General features: G+C 40.7%; 3 protein-coding genes across 3 annotated transcripts in view; 2 read left to right on the plus strand and 1 right to left on the minus strand.

The window, feature by feature from the left end:
• The window catches only part of SUMO1 (small ubiquitin like modifier 1), a 1,087,495-nt gene that overhangs the window by 353,150 nt on the left and 711,910 nt on the right, over positions 1 to 22,435 (plus strand). The gene's annotated exons all lie outside the window — the stretch shown is intronic.
• WDR12 (WD repeat domain 12) overlaps positions 1 to 22,435 on the plus strand; it is a 33,477-nt gene that overhangs the window by 6,115 nt on the left and 4,927 nt on the right. The window contains exons 3-8 of the mRNA XM_050751029.1: positions 5,197 to 5,291; positions 6,673 to 6,779; positions 9,782 to 9,897; positions 12,293 to 12,492; positions 12,581 to 12,626; positions 14,488 to 14,573. Of these exons, the coding sequence (XP_050606986.1) occupies positions 5,197 to 5,291; positions 6,673 to 6,779; positions 9,782 to 9,897; positions 12,293 to 12,492; positions 12,581 to 12,626; positions 14,488 to 14,573 (650 nt within the window). The remainder of the gene's footprint in view (positions 1 to 5,196; positions 5,292 to 6,672; positions 6,780 to 9,781; positions 9,898 to 12,292; positions 12,493 to 12,580; positions 12,627 to 14,487; positions 14,574 to 22,435) is intronic.
• LOC126932208 (endoplasmic reticulum resident protein 29-like) lies at positions 11,723 to 12,440 on the minus strand. Its single transcript, XM_050750920.1, has one exon. It carries the CDS (start codon positions 12,427 to 12,429, stop codon positions 12,268 to 12,270), a length of 162 nt encoding a protein of 53 aa, XP_050606877.1. The 5' UTR covers positions 12,430 to 12,440; the 3' UTR covers positions 11,723 to 12,267.

Genomic DNA, 22,435 nt, shown 5'->3' on the forward strand with positions numbered 1-22,435 from the left:
TTTCTTTACTTTTGAGTATATACCTAGCAGTGCTATTGCTGGATCATGTGGTAGCTCTATTTTTAGTTTTTTCAGGAATCTCCAAACTGTTCTCCATAGTGGTTGTACTAATTTACATCCCCACGAAGGTTTATGAGGGGTCCCTTTTCTCCGTATCCTCACCAGCATTTGTTATTGCCTGACTTTTAAATAAAAGCCATTTAGGCCGGGCGTGGTGGCTCACACCTGTAATTCCAGCTCTTTGGGAGGCTGAGGTGAGTGGATCACAAAGTCATGAATTCGAGACCAGCCTGGCCAACATGGTAAAACCCCATCTCTACTAAAAATTCAAAAATTAGCTGGGTGTGGTGGCAGGTGCCTGTAATCCCAGCTACTCGGGAGGCTGAGGCAGGAGAATTGCTTGAACCCGGGAGGTGGAGGTGCAGTGAACCGAGCTCATGCCACTGCACTCCAGCCTGGGTGACAGAGCAGGACTCTGTCTTATGGGGGGAGGGGGGAAGCCATTTTAACTGGGGTGAAATGATATCTCATTGTAGTTTTGATTTATATTTCACTGATGATCAATGACGGTAAGCACCTTTTCATATGCCTGTTTGCCATTTGAATGTTTTCTTTTGAGAAATGTATGTTCAAACCTTTTGCCCAACTTTTAATCAGATTATTAAATTTTTTCCGACAGAGTTTTTTGAGCTCCTTATATATTCTGGTTATTAATCCCTTGTCAGATGGGTAGTTGGCAAATAATTACTCCCATTCTGTGGGTTGTCTCTTCACTTTGTTAATTATTTCCTTTGCTGTGCTTTTTAACCTGAGGGGACCCCATTTGTCCTTTTCTGCTTTGATTGCCTGTGCTTGTGTGGTATTACTCAAGAAATTTTTGCCCAGACCACTGTCCTGGGGAGTTTCCCCAATGTTTTATTGTATTAGTTTCATAGTTTGAGGTCTTAGAAATATTTAAGTCTTTAATACCTTTTGTTCTGATTTTTGTATATGGCAAGAGATAGGGGTCTAGTTTCATTTTTTTGCATATAGATACCTAGTTTTCCCAGCACCATTATTGAAGAGACTGTTCCCCAGTGTAGGTTTGAATTCACTGTAGATGTGTGGATTTGTTTTGGCTTCTCTATTCTGTTCCATTGGTGTATGTGTCTGTTTTTATGCCAGTACCATGCTGTTTTGGTTACTATAGGTCTGTAGTATAATTTGAAGTCAGGTAATGTGTTTCCTCCAGGTTTGTTCTTTTTGCTTAAGATAGCTTTGGCTATTCTGGGTCTTTTTTGTGGTTCCATGTAAATTTTAGGGTTTTGTTTTTTTTTTTCTGTGAAGAATGTCATTGGTATTTTGATAAGGATTACATTGAATCTGTAGGTTGCTTTGGGTACTATGGACATTTTAACAATGTTAATTCTTCCAATCCATGATCCTGGAATATCTTTCCATTTTTTTGTGTCCTTTTCAATTTCTTTTTTTCTTTTTCTTTTCTTTTCTTTTCTTTTTTTTTTTTTTTGAGACGGAGTTTCACTCTTGTTGCCCAGGTTGGAGTGCAATCACGTAATCTCAGCTCACTGCAACCTCCACCTCCTGGGTTCAAGGGATTCTCCTGCCTTAGCCTCCTGAGTAGCTGGGATTACAGGTGCCTGCCACCACGCCCAGCTAATTTTTGTATTTTTAGTAGAGACTTGGTTTCACCATGTTGGCCAGGCTGGTCGCGAACTCCTGACCTCAGGTGGTCCACCCACCTCAGGCTCCCAAAGTTCTTGGATTACAGGCATGAGCCACTGCATGCAGCCCTCTTCAATGTCTTTCATCAATGTTTTATAGTTTTTGTTGTAGAGATCTTTCACTTCTTTGGTTAATTCCTAGGTATTTTATTTGTGGATTCTGTAAGTAGAAATACTTTCTTGGCCGGGCGCGGTGGCTCAAACCTGTAATCCCAGCACTTTGGGAGGCCAAGATGGGCGGATCACGAGGTCAGGAGATCGAGACCATCCTGGCTAATAGGGTGAAACCCCGTCTCTACTAAAAAATACAAAAAACTAGCCGGGCGCGGTGGCGGGCGCCTGTAGTCCCAGCTACTCGGGAGGCTGAGGCAGGAGAATGGCGTAAACCCAGGAGGCAGAGCTTGCAGTGAGCCGAGATCCGGCCACTGCACTCCAGCCTGGGTGACAGAGTGAGACTCTGTCTCAAAAAAAAAAAAAAAAAAAAAAAAAAACTTTCTTGATTTCTTTTTCTGATTGTTCGCTGTTAGCATATAGAAATGCTACTGATTTTTGTATCATGCAACTTTACTGAATTTATCAGTCCTAATTGGTTTTTGGTAAAATAAAGATTATACCAAATATAAGATTATATCATTGATTTTCCCAAATACAAGATCAAATCATCTGCAAACAAGGATAATGTGACTTCTTCCTCTCCAATTTGGATGCCCTTCCTTCCTTCCTTCCTTCCTTCCTTCCTTCCTTCCTTCCTTCCTTCCTTCCTTCCTTCCTTCCTCCCTCCCTCCCTTCCTCCCTTCCTCCCTTCCTCCCTTCCTCCCTTCCTTCCTTCCTTCCTTTCCCTCCCCTCCCTTCCTCTCCCCTCCTTCCCCTCCCCTCCTTCCTATCTGATTGCTCTAGCTAGGACTTCCATTGCTGCGTTGAATAACAGTGGTGAAAGTGGGCATCCTTATCATGTTCCAGATGTTAGAGGAAAGGCTTTCGGTTTTTTCCCCCATTTAGTATGGGGGTCTATTATATATGACTTTTATCATGTTGAAGTATGTTTTCTATACCCAGTTTTTTGAGGGCTTTTATCATGAAAGGATGTTGAATTTTATCAAATGCTTTTTCAGCATCAATTGAAGTGATCATATGCTTTTTGTCTTTCATTCTGTTGATATGATGTATATATTAGGGTTCTTTAGAGGGACAGGACTAATAGAATAGATGTATATATGAAAGAGTTTGCTTTTTTGTTTGTTTGTTTTGAGACTCTCTGTCACCCAGGCTAGGGTGTAATGGCACAATCTCGGCTCACTGCAACTTCTGCCTCCCAGGTTCAAGCAAGTCTCCTGCTTCAGCCTCCCGAGTAGCTGGGAGTACAGGCACATGCCACCAAACCTGGCTGGCTAATTTTTGTATTTTTAGTAGAGACGGGGTTTCACCATGCTGGCCAGGCTGGTCTCGAACTCCTGACCTCATGAGGCCGCCCACCTTGGCCTCCCAAAATACTGGGATTATAGGCGTGAACCACTGTGCCCAGCCAAAAGGGAGTTTATCAAGGAGTATTGACTCACACAATCACAAGGTGAAGTCCCACAATAGGCTGTCTGCAAGCTGAGGAGCAAGGAAGCCAGTCCCAGTCCCAAAACCTCAAAAGTAGGGAAGCCGGCAGTGCAGCCTTCAGTCTGTGGCCGAAGACCTGAGAGTCCCGGCAAACCACTGGTCCAAGAATCCAAAAGCTGAAGAACTTGGAGTCCAATGTTTGAGGGCAGGAAGCATCCAGCACAGGAGTAAGATAAAGGCCTGAAGACTCATCCAGGCCAGACTAATCCTTCCATATTCCTCTGCCTCTATTTATCCTAGCCATGCCAGCAGCTGATTAGATGGTACCTACCCAGATTGAGGGTAGGTCTGCCTCTCCCATTCCACTGACTCAAATGTTCATCTCCTTTGGCATCACCCTCACAGACACATGCAGGAACAATACTTGCATCCTTCAATCCAATGAAGTTGACACTCAGTGATAACCATCACAGTGTATTACATTGATTTGTGTATGTTGAACTATTCTTGCATCCCTGGGATAAATCTTACTTGATCATGATGATCTTTTTAATGTGTTGTTGAATTTGGTTTGCAAGTATTTTGTTGAGGAAAGAATTATTCCTGTAAGAGAAGCTTTGCAATTCCAGTATGTTACCCAAATAGTTGCTTATTTTTCTAAACATTATACACTGAACATTATTCCTTTTGTATGGACTGTTACCATATTGCAACTCCAAAAGAAATAATGAATATAAGTACAGTAGTTATTCTCAGTAGCTGTTAATCCTGATAATTAGATAAAAGACAAGGAGCATTATAGTGGATAGAATCAGACTGATATAATCTGAGCCCTAAGATGGGTCTTAGTATCTTAAAAAGAGGTGGGTGGATCACCTGAGGTCCGGAGTTCGAGACCAGACTGACCAACATGGAGAAATCCTGTCTCTACTAAAAATACAAAATCAGCTGGGCGTGGTGGCGCATGCCTGTAATCGGAGGCTGAGGCAGGAGAATGGCTTGAACCTGGCAGGTGGAGGTTGCTGTGAGCCGAGATCGCACCATTGCACTCCATCCTGAGCAACAAGAGTGAAACTCTGTCTCAAAAAAAAAAAAAGAGAGAGAGAGAGACACAACCAGATCCTATTTGCATCCTGATGGGATGTAATAGGAAATAGACAATACTGTCTATGAATATTCTTGCAAAAAAAAAAAAACCTGAAATCTAGCCAGGCATTTACCATTTACCTCTGACTAGTTTATAGGATATTTGTGTGATAAAGAAACATGTTAAAGGACACCTTGGAGATGGAGTCAACAAAACCCAGAACGTATGAAATGTAACAAAACAGATGAACCACTTTCATCAACAAATACATGGCAAGGAGAAAAAGAAGGAGGAACTGTTAAAGATTAAAAGAAACATTAATAAAATATAATGTATGGATTATGGATGCTGATTTTTGAAAGCTCACTGTAAAAGAACTTTGACTATTTGATATTAGAAGGAATGATTGTTAAATTTTAAAATATTGTGACTAATTTTTTAAGTCCTTATATTTTAGAGATACATACTAAAGTATTTACAGATGAAATGATGTAATTTCTGAGATTTACTTCAAAATAAACCAGCCGGGGAATGGAGGGAGGAATATAGATGATGTTCCATTAGTTGGTAGATGTCAAAATGGGCAATAGTGATGGGATTCATTGTTATTTCTACTTTCGGATATGTTTGAAATAATAAAAGTTTTTTAAACCAAAATACAACAACAACAATAAAAAGACATTATACTAACAGAACAAAGTATTTCTGATCTTAAAAATTACAGAGAAACTCAGAGGCCACACTGGGATAATTGGTACCTGTTTGTTTTGGGAGTTCTCATATACCTCTGCCAGTATTACCTCAGATATTAAGAGCAATAATTTTGTTATATATTTTCCTCAGAGTTCCACAAACATGTGGAGTTTGATTTCCTTATTAAGGGCCAGTTTCTGCGAATGCCCTTGATCAAACACATGGAACTGGAGAACATCTCATCAGTAAGTTCAAATACTTGCCTTCTGTATTTCACTTAAGGCATTATTGGCTTAAACTCCTTTTAAAATCACACTGAATCTATCTTTAGTAGCAATTATTCTTTTTAATATATTGAATATATATATTGTGTGTGTTATATATTGTGTGTATATTATGTGTGTATACTGAATATATATCGTGGGTGTATATATATATGTATATTCCTGTATGTTCTGTTTTGAAGCCCTCTTTTTTTGTGAGAGTGTTTTATTCAAGAAATAAATGAACACATTCTTTATATATGTGGAAAAACTGGCAAGAAAGGGAATAGCAAATATGTGTATACAAATACTGGTGCACAAAATAACTAGGCACATATAAAAACTGTGGATTAAGCTATTATTTTTCCCTTCCTCTTATTTTCAAAGTTTCCTTATATTGCTTTTATGATTAAAAATATAACTTATAGTTGTTGCTTGTTTTGTGATTTTTAAAAATTGTGGTAAAATATACATAACATAAAATTTAGAGTTTTAACCATTCTCAGGTATACAATTCAGTGGCATTAAGTACATTTACAATATTGTGCAACCATCACCATTTTCCAGAATTGTTTCCTTATCCTGAACAGAAGACCTGTACCCATTAAACAATATGCTTTTATTCTTAATTTTAATGTTTTCTTATATCTTCTTTTTTTTTTTTTTTCTGAGACAGAGTCTCCATCTGTTGCCCAGGCTAGAGTGCAGTGGCACAGTCTTGGCTCACTGAAACCTCTGCCTCCTGGGTGCAAGTGATTCTTGCGCCTCAGCCTCCCAAGCAGCGGAATTACAGGCATCCACCACCACGCCTGGCTAATTTTTGTATTTTCAGTAGAGATGGAGTTTCGCCATGTTGGCCAGGCACATCTTGAACTCCTGACCTCAGGTGATCCGCCCGCCTCAGCCTCCCAAAGTTCTGGGATTACGGGTGTGAGCCACTGCACCTGGCCTAAGGCTTTCTTATATTCCTTTTCCCCCTGTTTTCAGCATAAGTTTTACAAGGCCATTAGTATTTCTTCCTTTTAAATTTTTTGTTAGGAGACAGGTCTTGCTTTGTTGCCCGGGCTGGACTTGAACTCCTAGGCTTAAGCAGTCCTCCTGCCCCAGATTTCCTAATGTTTATAGGTAGGACTACGGGTGTGAGCCACCATGCCAAGCTATTATTTCCTAATAATCACTCTTAGCTTACTGTTAGGTCAAATAAAGTTCTTGACTTTTTGAATGGCTCCAAATTTGCTGAGTTATGAAGGGGACTAATATGAAGGATATGAAGGAGATATATTAAATTGGGGTTCTTTATCTTCATAATGTAGTATTTTAAAACTGTACCATCTGACTTGTTGCTGGTTTCTCTTGTGACTAGGAAGAAGTTGTGGAAATAGAATACGTGGAGAAGTATACTGCACCCCAGCCAGAGCAATGCATGTTCCATGATGACTGGATCAGTTCAATTAAAGGGGCAGAGGAATGGTATTGCCAGATTAATGCTCTTCTCTTTTTTCATTTACCTCCTTCAGTCTTTTTAAATCCATATATAAATATTTTTCTGTGATTTACTGTTATTTGTAAATTAATTTTGTGATCTCTATATCAGTGGCCACGCCAAACAGAAAGATCTTTGCACTCAGTGTCTTCAAGAAGAAACAGGTGGTCGGGCACGGTGGCTCACACCTGTAATCCCAACACTTTGGGAGGCTGAGGCGGGTGGATTATGAAGTCGGGAGATTGAGACCATCCTGGCTAACATGGTAAAACCCCGTCTCTACTAAAAAAAATACAAAAAATTAGCCGGGCGTGGTGGCAAGTGCCTGTAGTCCTAGCTACTCAGGAGGCTGAGGCAGGAGAATGGCATGAACCTGGGAAGTGGAGCTTGCAGTGAGCCAAGATGGCCCCACTGTACTCCAGCCTGGGCGACAGAACGAGACTCCGTCTCAAAAAAAAAGAAACAGGTATTTATTAATGGATACTCTGTTCTGTTCAAGATGTAATAGTAACAATTACTGTTGTCTTTTTTTTTTGTTTTTTTTAAACGGGTTCTCCTTCTGTTGCCCAGGCTGGTTTCAAACTCCTGGGCTCAAGCAGTCCTACTGCCTCAGCCTCCTGAATAGATGGGATTTCTCTACACCTATCTATGTTTGTCTTCTGAATAAGTCGTGTATCTTAGAGCATTTAATTTATTTGGTTTGATTATGTTGCTTTTAATAAAGACCAAGGATATAGTTTGTTTCATAGAGGAAAAAAGTAACCTTTATAGCCATAGATCTCCTGGCCTAATACCATAAAGATGCATAGCATGCTCTTTTAGGGCTAGAAAGAGCAGACTGTACTCAAGAAAGAAGGTATAGATATCTCAGGGCAAATCCTCACTGGCCTTGCGTTTAGGAAAACACCTCAAGAGTAGATTATAGTAGGAGCTTACTTCTTTCAGAGAACATCTCCCTGGAGTTATTACATAAAGTTATGTTTCTACTAGTTTTAGTTTAAATGGTTTTCACTGGTTGAGTACAAAGTACTTCAGGTTGACAGCCAGGCGCGTGACTCACGCCTGTAATCACAGCACTTTGGGAGCCTAAGGCAGGTAGACCACTTGAGATCGGAAGTTTGAGACCAGCCTGGCCAACATATTGAAACCTGTCTCTACTAAAAATATAAAAAATTAGCCGGGTATGGTGGTCCATGCCCGGAGTCCCAGTTATTCGGGAGGCTGAGGCAGGAGAAGCACTTGAACCCAGGAGGCAGAGGTTACAGTGAGCTGAGATCACGCCACTGCCCTGCAGCCTGGGTAACAGAGCAAGACTGTCTCAAAAAAAAAAAAAAAAAAAGAGCACTACAGGTTGGGTATTCCTTATCTGGAAATGTTTGGTACCAGAAGTGTTTTGGATTTAGGATTTTTTTTGAGGGGGGGTTAGTTTTGCAGTATTAACATATACATAGTGAAATATCTTAGGGACGTGATCCAAGTCTAAACATGAAATTCATTTATGTTTCATATATAGCTTATATACCTAGCCCAAAAGTAATTTTATATTATGTATATATAATATATAATATATATATTTTATATATTTTTTATATATATATGTATTTTTTTTTTTAAACGGAGTCTCACTCTGTCACCCAGGCTGGAGTGCAGTGGTGCGATCTCAGATCACTGCAAGGTCTGCCTTCCGGGTTCAGGCCATTCTCCCGCCTCAGCCTCCCAAGTAGCTGGGAGTCTAGGCACCCGCCACCACGCCTGGCTAATTTTGTTTTTGTATATTTAGTAGAGACGGGGTTTCACCATGTTAGCCAGGATGGTCTCCATCTCCTGACCTCGTGAATCATCCGCCTCAGCCTCCTAAAGTACTGGGATTACAGGCGTGAGCCACCACGTCTGGCCAATTTTATACAATGTTTTTAATAATTTTGTGCCTGAATCAAAATTTTGACTGCATTTTGACTACAGCCTGTCATTATGAAGTCAAGTGTGAAATTTTCTACTTGTGGTGTCATGTTGGTGCTCAAAAAGTTTTGGATTTTGGAGAATTTTGGACTTATTTTCAGATTAGGGATGCTCAACCTGTGTTAGGGCCTACAAGTAATTTGCGTAGCTTTTGTGAGAGTTGTATTATTTACAACAATATAAAAATGAAATCGGCCAGGCGCAGTGGTTCACGCTTGTAATCCTAGCACTTTCGGAGGCCGAGGCGGGTGGATCACAAAGTCAGGAGTTCGAGACCAGCCTGGCCAACACAGTGAAACCCCGTCTCTACTAAAAATACAAAAAAAATTAGCGGGGCGTGGTGGTGGGTGCCTGTAATCCCAGCTATTCAGGAGGCTAAGGCAGTAGAATCTCTTGAACCTGGGAGGCAGAGGTGGCAGTGAGCCAAAATTGCGCCACTGCATTCCAGCCTGGGTGACAGAGCTAGATTCCATCTCAAAAAAAAAAAAAAAGGAAATCTAGGATTTGCCAGGTATTATTATTATTTTTATTTATTTATTTATTTTGAGACGGAATCTCGCTCTGTTGCCCAGGCTGGAGTGCAGTGGTGCAATCTCGGCTCACTGCAAGCTCCACCTCCCAGGTTCACGCCATTCTCCTGCCTCAGCCTCCTGAGTAGCTGGGACTACAGGCACCTGCCACCGCGCCCGGCTAATTTTTTGTATTTTTAGTAGAGACAGGGTTTTCACCGTGTTAGCCAGGATGGTCTCAATCTCCTGACCTCGTGATCCACCCGTCTCGGCCTCCCAAAGTGCTGGGATTACAGGATTGAGCCGCCACGCCCAGTCATGCCAGGTATTATTTTTAGGAGGTTGAGAAACATCAAGTGATCTGATCTAGTGTGTTTTGAAATCTCAATCTTCATATCAAAGAAGAGTTTAAAAGTATACTCCTCAAAGTTACTTTGTCATTGCCATAGAAACAAAATTCATTTTCAGGGTTTGAAAAAAACTGCTTTTTCTGTTTCATAAGATTTCTTTTCTCTTCATAGGATCTTGACTGGTTCTTATGATAAGACTTCTCGGATCTGGTCCTTGGAAGGAAAGTCAATAATGACAATTGTGGGACATACGGATGTTGTAAAAGATGTGGCCTGGGTGAAAAAAGGTTAGGACATTTTCCTTACACTTTGAGGAATCCTAGATAGAGATTTGGAAATAAGCCATTTTTGGTGCTGGGGAAGAATGGGGAGTGGGTAGGAAGCATCTCATACCTCAGTTATTACGAGGTCTTTCAAAAAATATAGTGTTCAAGAAGAAAAAGATTATATAAAAATTCATAAATTGTTAGAAGTGAATATTTATTAAAATTGCATCAGATAATATACATTTTCAAGTTAATATTGAGTGTATTACATTCATCTATTTTCTTCTTGTTTGTTTGTTTTGAGATGGAGTCTCGCTCTGTCACCCAGGCTAGCATGCAGTGGCATGATCTCGGCTCACTGCAACCTCCGCCTCCCAGGATCAAGCGGTTCTCCTGCCTCAGCCTCCCAAGTAGCTGGGACTACAGGCGCCTACCACCACGCCCGGCTAATTTTTGTATTTTTAGTAGAGATGGGGTTTCACCATGTTGGCCAGGCTGGTCTCAAACTCCTGACCTCGTGATCCACCCGCCTCGGCTTCCCAAAGTGCTGGGACAGGCTTGAGCCACCGTGCCTGGCCTGTTTGTTTTTTGAGGCAGAGTCTCACTCTGTCACGCAGACTAGAGTGCAATAACAAAAAAATTTAGTTCTTCGAGAACATGTGTATTCTAAATGGTGTACTGATTTGTTTCTTATTCTTGTGTTCAGGATGGTTCGAGACCAGCCTGACCCACATGGAGAAACCCTGTCTCTACTAAAAAAAAATAAAAAATAAGCCGGGCATGGTGGCACATGCCTGTAATCCCAGCTACTCGGGAGGCTGAGGTAGAAAAATCACTTGAACCCGGGAGGCGGAGGTTGCAGTGAGCCGAGATTGCGCCATTGCACTCCATCCTGGGCAACAAGAATGAAACTCAGTCTCAAAAAAAAAAAAATAAAGAAAAAAGAAATGAAGTAAACAAGCCATTCATTTATATAACTTTCTTACCTCATAGTAATTGACATATTTCCAGTCTATATCAGCTACTCTTAAGTGCTGCCATCAACTGAAAATGGCTCGTTGATCATCTGAGCGTTAGCATACACTAAAGTTAGTGCTAATAGAGTTTTACTATAGTACCTATCTACTCTTTATCATGATAAAATGGTAATAGTTAAAAGGTAACAAAACTGAGGGCAATACCATATTGATTTATTAATATGAAGGGTTATAAATCCACTTACAATTTGAAAGTTTCCTAAGCCACATTGAAGTTTTCTGGACTTAAGAGTGTTTCTTTGACAGTTAGGATAACAGGATGCTTGTATTCAAAGGTGAAGATTTATGATTTTTCATATTGAACCAAAAGTTTATATGTTGTTTAGTCCAAACTTTAGTGAATTAACTGTACCCCTTCTTTTTGGTTAAGGAGAGATAGAAACTCAGCTTGAACTTATTTAACCTTAAAAGTAAATGGACTGTGAGATCCCAGGAAAGATTGAACAACCACATCACAAGAAGGGTAATGGTGCATTTGGGCCTCAGGAACCAGTGGAATAGAGGCTTGAATGTGGTCCGCACACCCTCTCCCTCTCTTGTCCCTCAAGTTGACTTTATTCTCTCTCACTTCAGATTGGCTTTCTTCAAAAGACATGGCAATAAGCCTGGCCTTCAAGATTTCCCAGATTTTATGTCCTGTCCTATTTGCCCTTGGAAAAGGCTAATTTCTTTTTTTTTTTTTTTTCCACTTAACCAAAACACTGAAACTTTAATTGAAAGACCTGATATTACACTAATTCCTTGTCAAAGACCTGGGCCCAGTATACCAGCTAGAGACATCCCAAGCATGGTCACATCAGCATACCCTTTCCCACTACCCCCTTATATTCCACAAGGAAAACCACAGACGGCCTTTCCCCACCAAACCCTAAAGCTCCTCTTCTCGGCCCCCCCCTTCTTCTGGAAGGCAGTCAGGATGTTTAAGCTCTTCTGGAGCTCCTCCTTCTTCCCATCACTCATCTTGTTCTTCTCAATCAGCCTGGCAATCCGAGTCATCTCTGATGCTGGGAAGTCCTCCCCTTGGTCTAAGATCTTCCCCATGATCTTCAGGTATTGCTCGGCCCACTTCTTCTCAGTCTCCTTCACACTTGAGAAGTTGTCCTGCCCCTGCTTCAAGAGGGCCTGGCGGCCCTCCACACCAGAGGCCCTGATGAACTCCCCGGCGAGAGCGTCATATACAGGCAGGCAACCAGGCATACCTAGGTAGACCCCTTGCCCCTTCAGCCAGCGCTGGATGGCTCCAACCTTAACTGCCCCAGTGTATGGGACTGGGTTCTCAAAGTCCCCATCCCGAAGAGGTAGAAGACTGGGTAGCTCTCTTTGTCCAGCTTGTATTTCTCACTCAGTTCCATGTTCAGTTTGTCACCATAATCTTGTAGAAAGTGACCATATCCAGGGGAAGGGCGCCCTTAGTGTGCAGGCCGCTGCCGCCATGCGGAGCGGAGAGGAGCAGGAAGCCCAGGAGAAGGGGAAGCAGCGGGGAGAGAGATGCAGCGCGGGACACAGCTGCAGCCATATCGCCGGGTTCCGGGCAAGGGCGGCTAATTTCAACTCTCTGGAACACAAGTTCTTTGAAAAGGTCCTGAATGAGGAAGAGACCTACTGGTATAGGCAAATAATATGAATCATATTACATATGTCTTTTCCCTTCATATACATCTGTTTAGTTTTGCAGTGGCTCCTGGGATAAAATGCTAAAGATCTGGTCTACAGGTAAATTAAATATTTATTTTACTTTGACTTATTAATGTCGTTTCAAAAATTTAAGTTCAGAGGCCATGTGGTGGCTTACGCCTGTTATCTCAGCACTATGGGAAGCCAGGGTAGAAGGATCACCTGAGGCCACAAGTTCAAGAACAGCCTAGGCCACGTAGTGAGACCCTGTCTCTACTAAAAGTGGAAAATTAAAATTAGCCATGTGTGGTGGTATGCACCTGTAGTCCTAGCTCCTTGGGAGGCTGAGGTAAGGGGATTGTTTGAGCCTAGGAGTTTGAGGTTTCAGCGAGCTATGATATCATGCCACTGCACTTTAGCCAGGGTGATGGAGTGAGAACCTGTCTCAAAAAAAAAAATCAGTGTAGCGAAAGGGGACTTTTTAACCCATATTTTCCCATAAAAATAGACCAGTATGTCAACAAGTTCATATATTTCTTTGCATTTCGAGATTTTTTTTTCCTACCCCACCACCCCCTTACTTACTGGATAGTGTCACTGAATTGCAAGTATCAAAAACATGTTTGGTGCAATAGGACATAAATACCTTGATTCTCAAAGTTCTCTTATTCAGGAAACTTGGAAGTGAATAAAAATACTTTCCGAGTCATTTTGACTTAAGTCATTTAAGAATGACTTTTGAGACATTTTACTGTTAATTTCTTAGGTAAGCTGGTTTACTTAAAAAAATTTTTAAATGCAGTTTTTCCAATATTACTATTTTTACTCTGAAAACATAGATTAAAAGGAACAAATTGAGGGAGGAGGAGGAAGGACTCTTAGAGGAAGGTGCTTTCATAGTAGTAAGAAGACACTGATGAGAAGAAAAGAGGAAAAAACACACACCCATAAATACTTACATTTTAAGACCTAGTAGCTAGAACTATTTATTGCATGGGTAAACGGATCAGAATACCTCTGTTACTTTTTAGGTAATTGCTGTGTTACACAGTATAATACCCCAAATGCATTTCACAAAGACTTGAGGGGGATCAAGACACGCTTAACCAGTTTTGAATAATTATGTGTAAGATGGTGGGAAATATATGATCCATTTTAGTAGATTTTACAAAAATGGTGAAAGCAAATAATTTGGTGGCAAAAAGTGGTTTAATTTAGAAAATTCTTTAGTAGAATTTTTTATTTTTTGATAGGGCTGAGTAAATGAGATTGTATATGATTAGCTATTAACTTTAAGGGGTTTATAATCTATTTAGAGAAATATTAATATTCATAAAAGCCACAAAACATTTTAATGTTTTACATATTTTATGTTACATATTTAATGTAACAATGTGTATGTTACTGTAACGTAATGTAACATACATTACATATTTAATGTTGCATATTTTATGTAGTTTTCAATCTGGGTTTGCTGCCTAACCATGTGATGTATAGCAAAGATTTTAAAAACTCAAAAAAAACAGAAACACTTTTGGTAGAAAAATGAAATTAAGAGAATAAACATGGCTGAAATGTATGTGCATTTTTCATGTGTTTATCCTTCCCTCCTTCGTAATGTAAATGTAATGTGTTCATAACTCTCCTACAACTAACAGCAATTTTTCGTAGCTATGATAAAATGATATTTATAATGATGACATTAAAGATAGCAAGATTTTAAACTACTTAGATTTTAGTTTTCTAATGTAGTATTTTTTATTTTTTTATTTTTAAAGATTGTTAATCTAGGTAGTATTTTATATATAACTTTCTATTAACCAAAATGATGAGGAATAATCATTCCTTAACTAGTTGTGATAACATGGAAAAACTGTATTTGGAAATGTAAAGAATTCTTTCAGACAGTTCACGATTAATACTGTTTTTAAAATGTCAAATCTAATTCTTTGTGATACAGTCCCTACAGATGAAGAAGATGAAATGGAGGAGTCCACAAATCGACCAAGAAAGAAACAGAAAACAGAACAGTTGGGACTAACAAGGGTCAGTATTTGTGAGAACTGACTGTACTTGCCTTAGGCCTGTGTTGACAAATACATGGTAATTTAGTATGGTCTTTCATGTTTATGTTTCCTTCTGTCTTACCTTGCTTCTTTAACCATGATTATCCATTTTTTTCAGTAGACTTGTAAATTTTTATTATAAGCAAAGTATTGTTGCTACATTTATTTGTATCTTTGAATGTAGTGGCATTGAGCCAGGCTTGTGGTTGCTAGGTTGATGAGTTAGTTATTATGTTTGATCTCATGCCGCATTCTGAACCTTTTAATTATTAAAGCTTACACTAAAGTGAAGCATCTAATTACCTGACTGTTGGATAATATTATCTGTTTCATGCACTGAGTATGTAGTTTTTATAAGTGATCCTAGTTATATCTTCTAAATCACTAGAAACCAAGGGTTTAATTTGGGATTTGCTTCTGTCATTTAGCTATTAGATTCCATTAAGTCAAATTCGGCAAGTTTTTCCAGATTTTTTCTTACTTTTAAAAATACTTAATTGATAAAGATTGAATATATTCAAGGTGTACTACATGATTAGATATACATAAACATTGTGTAATGATTACCACAATCAAATTAATTAACACATCCGTCACCACCCATGCTGTACATTAGATCCTGAGAACTTGTTCATCTTATAACTAAAAGTTTGTGCCCTTGGACCAACATTTCCCCATTTCCTCACACTCCAGCTCTTGGCAACCACTGTTCTACTCTGTGCTTCCATGAGTTTGGCTTTTCATGCAGTTTACTATTTATCCTGTTACGAAGATATTTGTTATAATATGACCCGACCTATATTTATATACTTTTTGTGAAGGGTGATACTGAGTCAGGTTTAGAAAAACATTTTTCATTCATTTTCTAATAGCTATAATGAATGTGCAGTAAATAAAGCACACATTTGTACATTAATTCTTATAGTCACCAATAAAATACCTTGTAAAAATTGTTGAAAATGAAGGATAAAGTGGGATCATAAATTATTCATCAAATAGAATGTAATAGTAGCGCTTGGCCGAGTGCGGTGGCTCACGCCTCTAATCCCAGCACTGTGGGAGGCTGAGGCAGGCGGATCACAAGGTCAGGAGTTTGAGACCAGCCTGGCCAATATGGTGAAACCCTGTCTCTACTACAAATACAAAAATTAGCCGGGCATGGTGGTGGGTGCCTGTAGTCCCAGCTACTTAGGAGGCTGAGGCAGGAGAATTGCCTGAACCCAGGAGGCAGAGGTTGCAGTGAGCCAAGATTGTGCCACTGCACTCCAGCCTGGGCGACAGCGAGACTGTGTCTCAAAAAAAAAGTAAATAAATAAAAAATAAATTTAAAAAAAAAAAGCGCTTACTGGTTCCAGCTGAAAGTAATGATTTATCATTTCTTAATACATTTAAACACAGACTGATGAATTGCAAGAGGAAAGATCTGGCACTTACTCAGCTTCTTTACTCTGATAGGCTAAATTAAAGCTAGAAATGGAGGCCGAGTGTGGTAGCTCACGCCTATAATCCCAGCACTTTGGGAGGTCAAGGTGGGCAGATTGCTTGAGCTCAGGAGTTTTAAGACCAGCCCGGGCAACATGGTAATACCCTGTATCTACAAAAAAATTTTTTTAAAGTTAGCTGGATGTGGTCGCTTGCACCTGTGGTCCCAGCTACGCCCAGCCCGGGAGGCAGAGGTTGCAGTGAGCCAAGATTGTGCCACTGGATTCCAGCCTGAGCAACAGAGCAAGACCCTGTCTCAGAAAATAAAATAAAAAGTAAAGCTAGAAATGCCTTACCAATTGGATATTGTGCCAGTGTTAGTTTATATTCATGTATATCCCTGATCAAACTTTTAAAGAACATATCTGAGTAGGAAAAGATTTCCTGAGTTATAAAAGTTTTTTTACTGAAAAGGTAGCTCCCTTCCTTCCTTCCTCCCTTCCTCCCTCCCTCCCTCCCTTCCTCCCTTCCTCCCTCCCTCCCTTCCTCCCTTCCTCCCTCCCTTCTTTCCTTCCTCCCTCCCTCCCTCCCTTCCTTCCTTCCTTCCTTCTCAGTTGCCCAGGCTGGAGTGCAGTGGCACAATCATAGCTCACTGTAACCTCAAACTCCTGGCCTCAGGTGATCCTCCCACCTCCACCTCCCAAAGTTCTGAGATTATAGGCTTGAGCCACCATGCTCTGCCATTTTTTTCTCTTTTTAAAGTTTGGCATGCAGCTTAAATGTTGCTCAATGAATTTTTATAAATATATATACTCAAGTAATTACTACCCAAATAAAAATAGAGATTTACCAATACCCTAGATGTCTCCCTCTAGCCTGCCTCTCAGCCAGTACCTCACTAAAGTTAATCACTTTTGACTTATGCCATCTGAGATTAGTTTTACCTATTTTTAAAATTTCATATGATATCTGTAAGATAGATCTTTTCATTAATACATAGCATTCCATTGCAGCATCAATATGTCACAGTTTATCCATTATTGAGATAAGGTCTCACTCTGTCACCCAGGCTGGAGTACAGTGGCCTGATCATGGCTCACTGCAGCCTCAACCTCCCCAGACTGAGGTGATCCTCCCACCCCAGCCTCCTGAGTAGCTAGGACTATAGGCGCATGCCACCATGCCCAGCTAATTTTTCTTTCTTTTTTTTTTTTATTTTTTATTTTGTAGATACTGGGTTTTGTCATGTTGCCCAGGTTGGTCTTGAACTCCTGGGCTCAAGTGATCTGCTTGCCTCAGCTTCCCAAAGTGCTGGGATTACAAACTTGAGCCAACACACCCAGCTATTTATTATTCTTTTGATGGACCTTTTTTTTCCCCCTTTTGAGAGGAGTGGTGCAGTGGCATAATCATGGCTCACTGTAGCCTCAACCTCCAGGGCTCACATAATCCTCACACCTCAGCCTCTCAAGTAGCTGGAACTACAGGCGCGTGCCACCATGCCCTGGCTAATTTTTTTTTTTTTAAGACATGGGGTCTTGCTGTATTGCCCAGGCTGGTCTTGAAATCCTGGCCTCAAGCAATCCTTCCACCTCGGTTTCAAATTGCTGGGATTACGGGCATGAGCCACCATGCCTAGCTGTTACTCCACATCTTTACCAGCACTTGATGTGGTCAGTTATTAAAGTCATGATTAACTTTTATTAAGCCCTGGATCTTTGATACTCAATTATGAAATGTTCATATTTTTAGCTAATTTTTAAGTTATTATTCATTTTTTTATAGAGATGGTGTCTTGCTTTGTTGCCCAAGCTGTCTTAAACTACTGGGCCCAAGCAGTCCTCCCACGTCATAGCCCATTTTTTAAAAGAGTGTTGGCTCTCTTTTACTTATTGATTTTTTTTTTTTTTCTTACTGATTTGTAAGAGTTCTTTATGTATTCTGGATGCAAGTTTTTTGCTAAATATATGTATTTAAGTATTTTTCTCCCATTCTGCTTTGCTGATACCATTTATTTCTAGGTGCATACTTTTGTAAGCTTGCTCCCATAGTTCATTTTATTTGAGAGAAATAGTATATTGAGTTTCTCATTTAGCTTTTTTCCCCCTTTCCCTGGCTTTTCCTGAGAAATCATTTAGCTTTTTATAGGGTTTAAATTTATATATTCATAAATCATTAATTTAAGTCATGCCAGAAACCCTTGAAGTGCCAATTACAATGAAAATGTTGCTGTGTTAGAAATAATAGAAAAATTTGGGGCCCAAGATGGTAGCTTACACCTGTACTTTGAAGCCAACACTGGAGGATCACTTGAGTTCAAGACCAGCCTGGGCAATATAGCAAGACCCCATCTCTAAAAACTTAAAAATTAGCCAGGCATGGTGGTGTGCATCTATATTCCCAGCTACTTGAGAGGTTGAAGTGGGAGGATCACTTGAGCCCAGGAAGTCAAGGCTGCTGTGAGCTATGATTGCACCACTGCACTCCAGTTTGGGTTTCAGAGTGAGACCTTGTCTCACAAAAACTAAAGGAAAATTTGGATTTTAGCAAAATAATAGAAAAAAGAGATAAGACATATCAAAAATAGGTATCTTCTCTTTGCATTTCTTTCTACTGCCTGAAATGTGTTAATGTGAATAATGCTGCCAGTTCATTCACCTGTCGTTTGCTTCATATATTAACGTACAATGAAGTTTTTTCCTCCATAATTCTCAAAATTGCTTTTTTCCCTCCAGTAATACTATTCCACTTAGTTTGTAGTGACAATGCCAACGTTGACTTTTCTACTTTTAAAGAAAAGTTTTATTAGAGGAAAATTCACTTTTTGGTGTATAACTCTTTAGTTTTGATGAATATATAGAATCATGTAACTGCTACACAACCAAGATATAGAATAGTCCATGCCTGTAATCCCAGCACTTTGGGAGGCTGAGACGGGCGGATCACAAGGTCAGGAGATCGAGACCATCCTGGCTAACAAGGTGAAACCCCGTCTCTACTAAAAAGTACAAAAAAACTAGCCGGGCGACGTGATGGGTGCCTGTAGTCCCAGCTACTTGGGAGGCTGAGTCAGGAGAATGGCGTAAACCCGGGAGGCGGAGCTTGCAGTGAGCGGAGATCGCGCCACTGCACTCCAGCCTGGGTGACAGAGCGAGACTCCGTCTGAAAAAAAAAAAAAAGAAGAGTCCATCATCCCTGAAAACTCATATTGCCCCTTCTTGTCAACTCTCCTCCCGCCTCTATCCTCTGAAAACCACTGCTCTGCTGTCTGTCCCTATAATTTTTCCAGAATGTCACATAAGTGCAATCACATAGTTTAGTGTATGTAGTCTTTTGTATCGGGCCCTTTGCACTTAGCATAAAGCATTTGACATTTTTTGAGGTTATCGGGGCTATCGATGCTGAGTAGTATTCTGTTGTATGGATATGCCACAGTTGGTTTAATCATTCACCAACTGAAGGATATTTGATTGTTTCCAGTGTGGCAGTTATAAGTAAAACTATCAACATTTGTATTTAGGTTTTTGTGTGAACCTGTTTTCATTTCTCTTGGGTAAATGCCTAGGAATGGTATAGCTTATTCATATGATCAGCTTGCCTATTGTTTTTACCATGTCATTTTCTATTCTAGAGCCTTCTGATTACCTCTGTGTCACCTTTTCATTTTGTTTTAGATCACATCAAAGATTGTTCTGTTTCTCACTCCTCTATCAGGTTCCTTTACTTCTTTCAGGAAAATTTTAAAGCTGGAAGAGAGACCTCAGGGATCATTTGGTGTAGGAGTTGGCAAATTACAGCCCAACAGCCAATTTGGCTGTCACCTATTTTTGTACTGCAGAGAGCTAAGGGATGGTTTTTATAAGTATAAAGTGTTGTAAAAACAACCCCTTATTAAAACAACTGTGGTCCAAGTGCAGTGGCTCACACCTGTAATCCCAGCACTCTGGGAGGCTGAGGCGGGCAGATCATCTGCGATCAGGAGTTCAAGACCAGCCTGACCAACATGGTAAAACCCCGTCTCTACTAAAAATGTGAAAAGTTAGCCAGGTGTGGTGGCACACACCTATAATCCAGCTACTTGGGAGGCTGAGGCAGGAGAATCACTTGAACCTGGGAGGCGGAGGTTGCAGTGAGCCAAGCTCATGCATTGCACTGTAGCCTGGGCGATGAGCGAAACTCCGTCTCAGAAAAAAAAAAAACCAACTATGGTATTATTCATACAACAGAATACTACTCAGCAAAGAAAAATATACAACAGAAACTGTATGTGGTCTCCAAAGGCTGAAATATTTACTTACTGGTTCTTCACTGAAAAAGTTTGCTTTCTGATCCAGTTATAACTCCTTAATATTACAGATGAGGCAATATTTAAGGAAGTTAAATGTAGCAAAGTTATATAAAAATAGATTGACTATCCCCGATTCCAGAATTCTTTTCCTCTCTCTTTTTTTTTTTTTTGAGATGGAGTTTCACTCTTGCTGCCCAGGATGGAGTGTAATGGTGCAGTCTCGGCTCACTGCAGCCTTTGCCTCCTGGGTTTAAGCAACTCTCCTGCCTCAGCCTCCTGAGTAGCTGGGATGACAGGCATGCACCACCACGCCCGGCTAATTTTGTAGTTTTAGTAGAGATGGGGTTTCTCCATATTGGTCAGGCTGGTCTTGAACTCCTGACCTCAGGTGATCCACCTGCCTTGGCCTCCCAAAGTGCTGGGATTACAGGCGTGAACCACCGTGCCCAGCTAGTTTTTTTTTTGTTTTGTTTTGTTTTTTGTGACAGACTCTCACTCTGTTGCCCAGGGTAGAGTGCAGTGGCATAATCTCAGCTAACGGCAACCTCCGCCTCCCTGGCTCAAGCAGTCCTTCCATGTAAGCCTCTCGGATAGTTGAGGCTACAGGCATGTGCCACCACGGCCAGCTCATTTCTATATTTTTTTGTAGAGACAGGGTTTCAACATGTTGCCCAGGCTGGTCTTGAACTCCTGAGTTTAAGTGATCCACCCACCTCGACCTCCCAAAGTGCTGGGATTACAGGTGTTAGCCACCATGTGTGGCCTCCTCTCTTTTTTTTTTTGAGAGACAAGATCTCTCTTGTTCACACAAAAACCTAAGTTACCATTTAAAGCGTTGTAAAAACAACCCCTTATTAAAACAACTGTGGGCCGAGTGCAGTGACCCACTGCAGGAGTGGGTCTGGCCGGAGTACAGTGGTGTGATCATAGCTCACTGTAGCCTCAAACTCCTGGGCTCAAGCGATCCTTCTACTTCAGCCTCCCAAGCAGCTATGACTATAGTCATGTGTCATTAAGCCCAGCTAATTTTATATTTTTAGTAGAGATAGAGCCCCACTATGTTGCCCAGGCTGTTCTCAAACTCCTGGGCTCCAGTGATCCTCCTGCTTCAGCCTCCCAAAGCGTCGAGACTACAGGTATGAGCCTCTGTGCCTGGCCCTTCCCACTCTCTTTTATATACTCCTTATATTTAAGGTAGGTACTCTACCTAGTTACCTAGTTTGGGGCTTTTAGTTTAGAAAGACATTAGAGATTGTGGAGTATTAATAAGTGAACTGTGTACATTATTTAAAGATTAAATAATAGGACTTAAAGGTGCTGAGGAATGTGGTGGTAAGAATAACTTAATGAGATTAATTTACCTGGAGGAGTTATGTAGAAATTGGCAGCATATTTTGAGTGAAGGTGCTGAAACCTATGTCTGTCTGATGACAAAGCTTTTTGTGTTAACTGTGAAGCAGTTTCACTAATAACCAGTCCTAAGGGAGGATTCCCACTGAGTGGAGGATAGTAAAGGTCATCATATGCCAGCCACCAGGAATAGAAGTGTGAATACTTTGACCCACCGCATCCTGGGCTGCAGTTTTACCAATTGCCTGAATCTGGTGAGGAAGAGCACACATGCAACACGTTACATGAAACAGGTTTATTACTTACAGATAGGCAACAAGGGACAACACAAGCTGAGGATCCATTGTGAGCCAGTCCCCTAAGGCTCAAGGAAGCTGCCCGGGGCAAATGGAGTGTTAACTGCATGTGTGTCACTTGCAGCACAGCTGAGGGATCCCAAAAAGCAGCCTGCCCTGGTTTTTGTACCCTGGGGTCACTTGACTCTCTGGGCAAAGTTTGAAGGACATCCTGTTTCTAGGAGCTGGAATAGAGCCCCCAGGCTATGCTGGCCAGTTGCTCCCTATCTCCGGATGTTATATTCCTGGAATATTCTATAGTTACTATGAGAACTACAGGCAAGAAAAAAAGAGGGGGAGAAACTATCCATCAGTCCAAGGCCATTCGGAAACCATCCAGCACTAACCTTTAATATAACATTTGTCAGCTGGGAGAGTTAAGTTTGTGTTAATGCTGATCAAAATGAAAAGTAGAACAGATGAAGAGCAGCAGAATACAGTGGAAAA

The sequence above is a fragment of the Macaca thibetana genome, chromosome 12 (genome assembly GCF_024542745.1).
Source record: "Macaca thibetana thibetana isolate TM-01 chromosome 12, ASM2454274v1, whole genome shotgun sequence".
Classification (NCBI taxonomy): domain Eukaryota; kingdom Metazoa; phylum Chordata; class Mammalia; order Primates; family Cercopithecidae; genus Macaca; species Macaca thibetana.

Coding starts and splice junctions, on each gene's coding strand:
- LOC126932208 (XM_050750920.1), bottom strand. CDS start 12,429: ATGGCTGCAGCTGTGTCCCGCGCTGCATCTCTCTCCCCGCTGCTTCCC.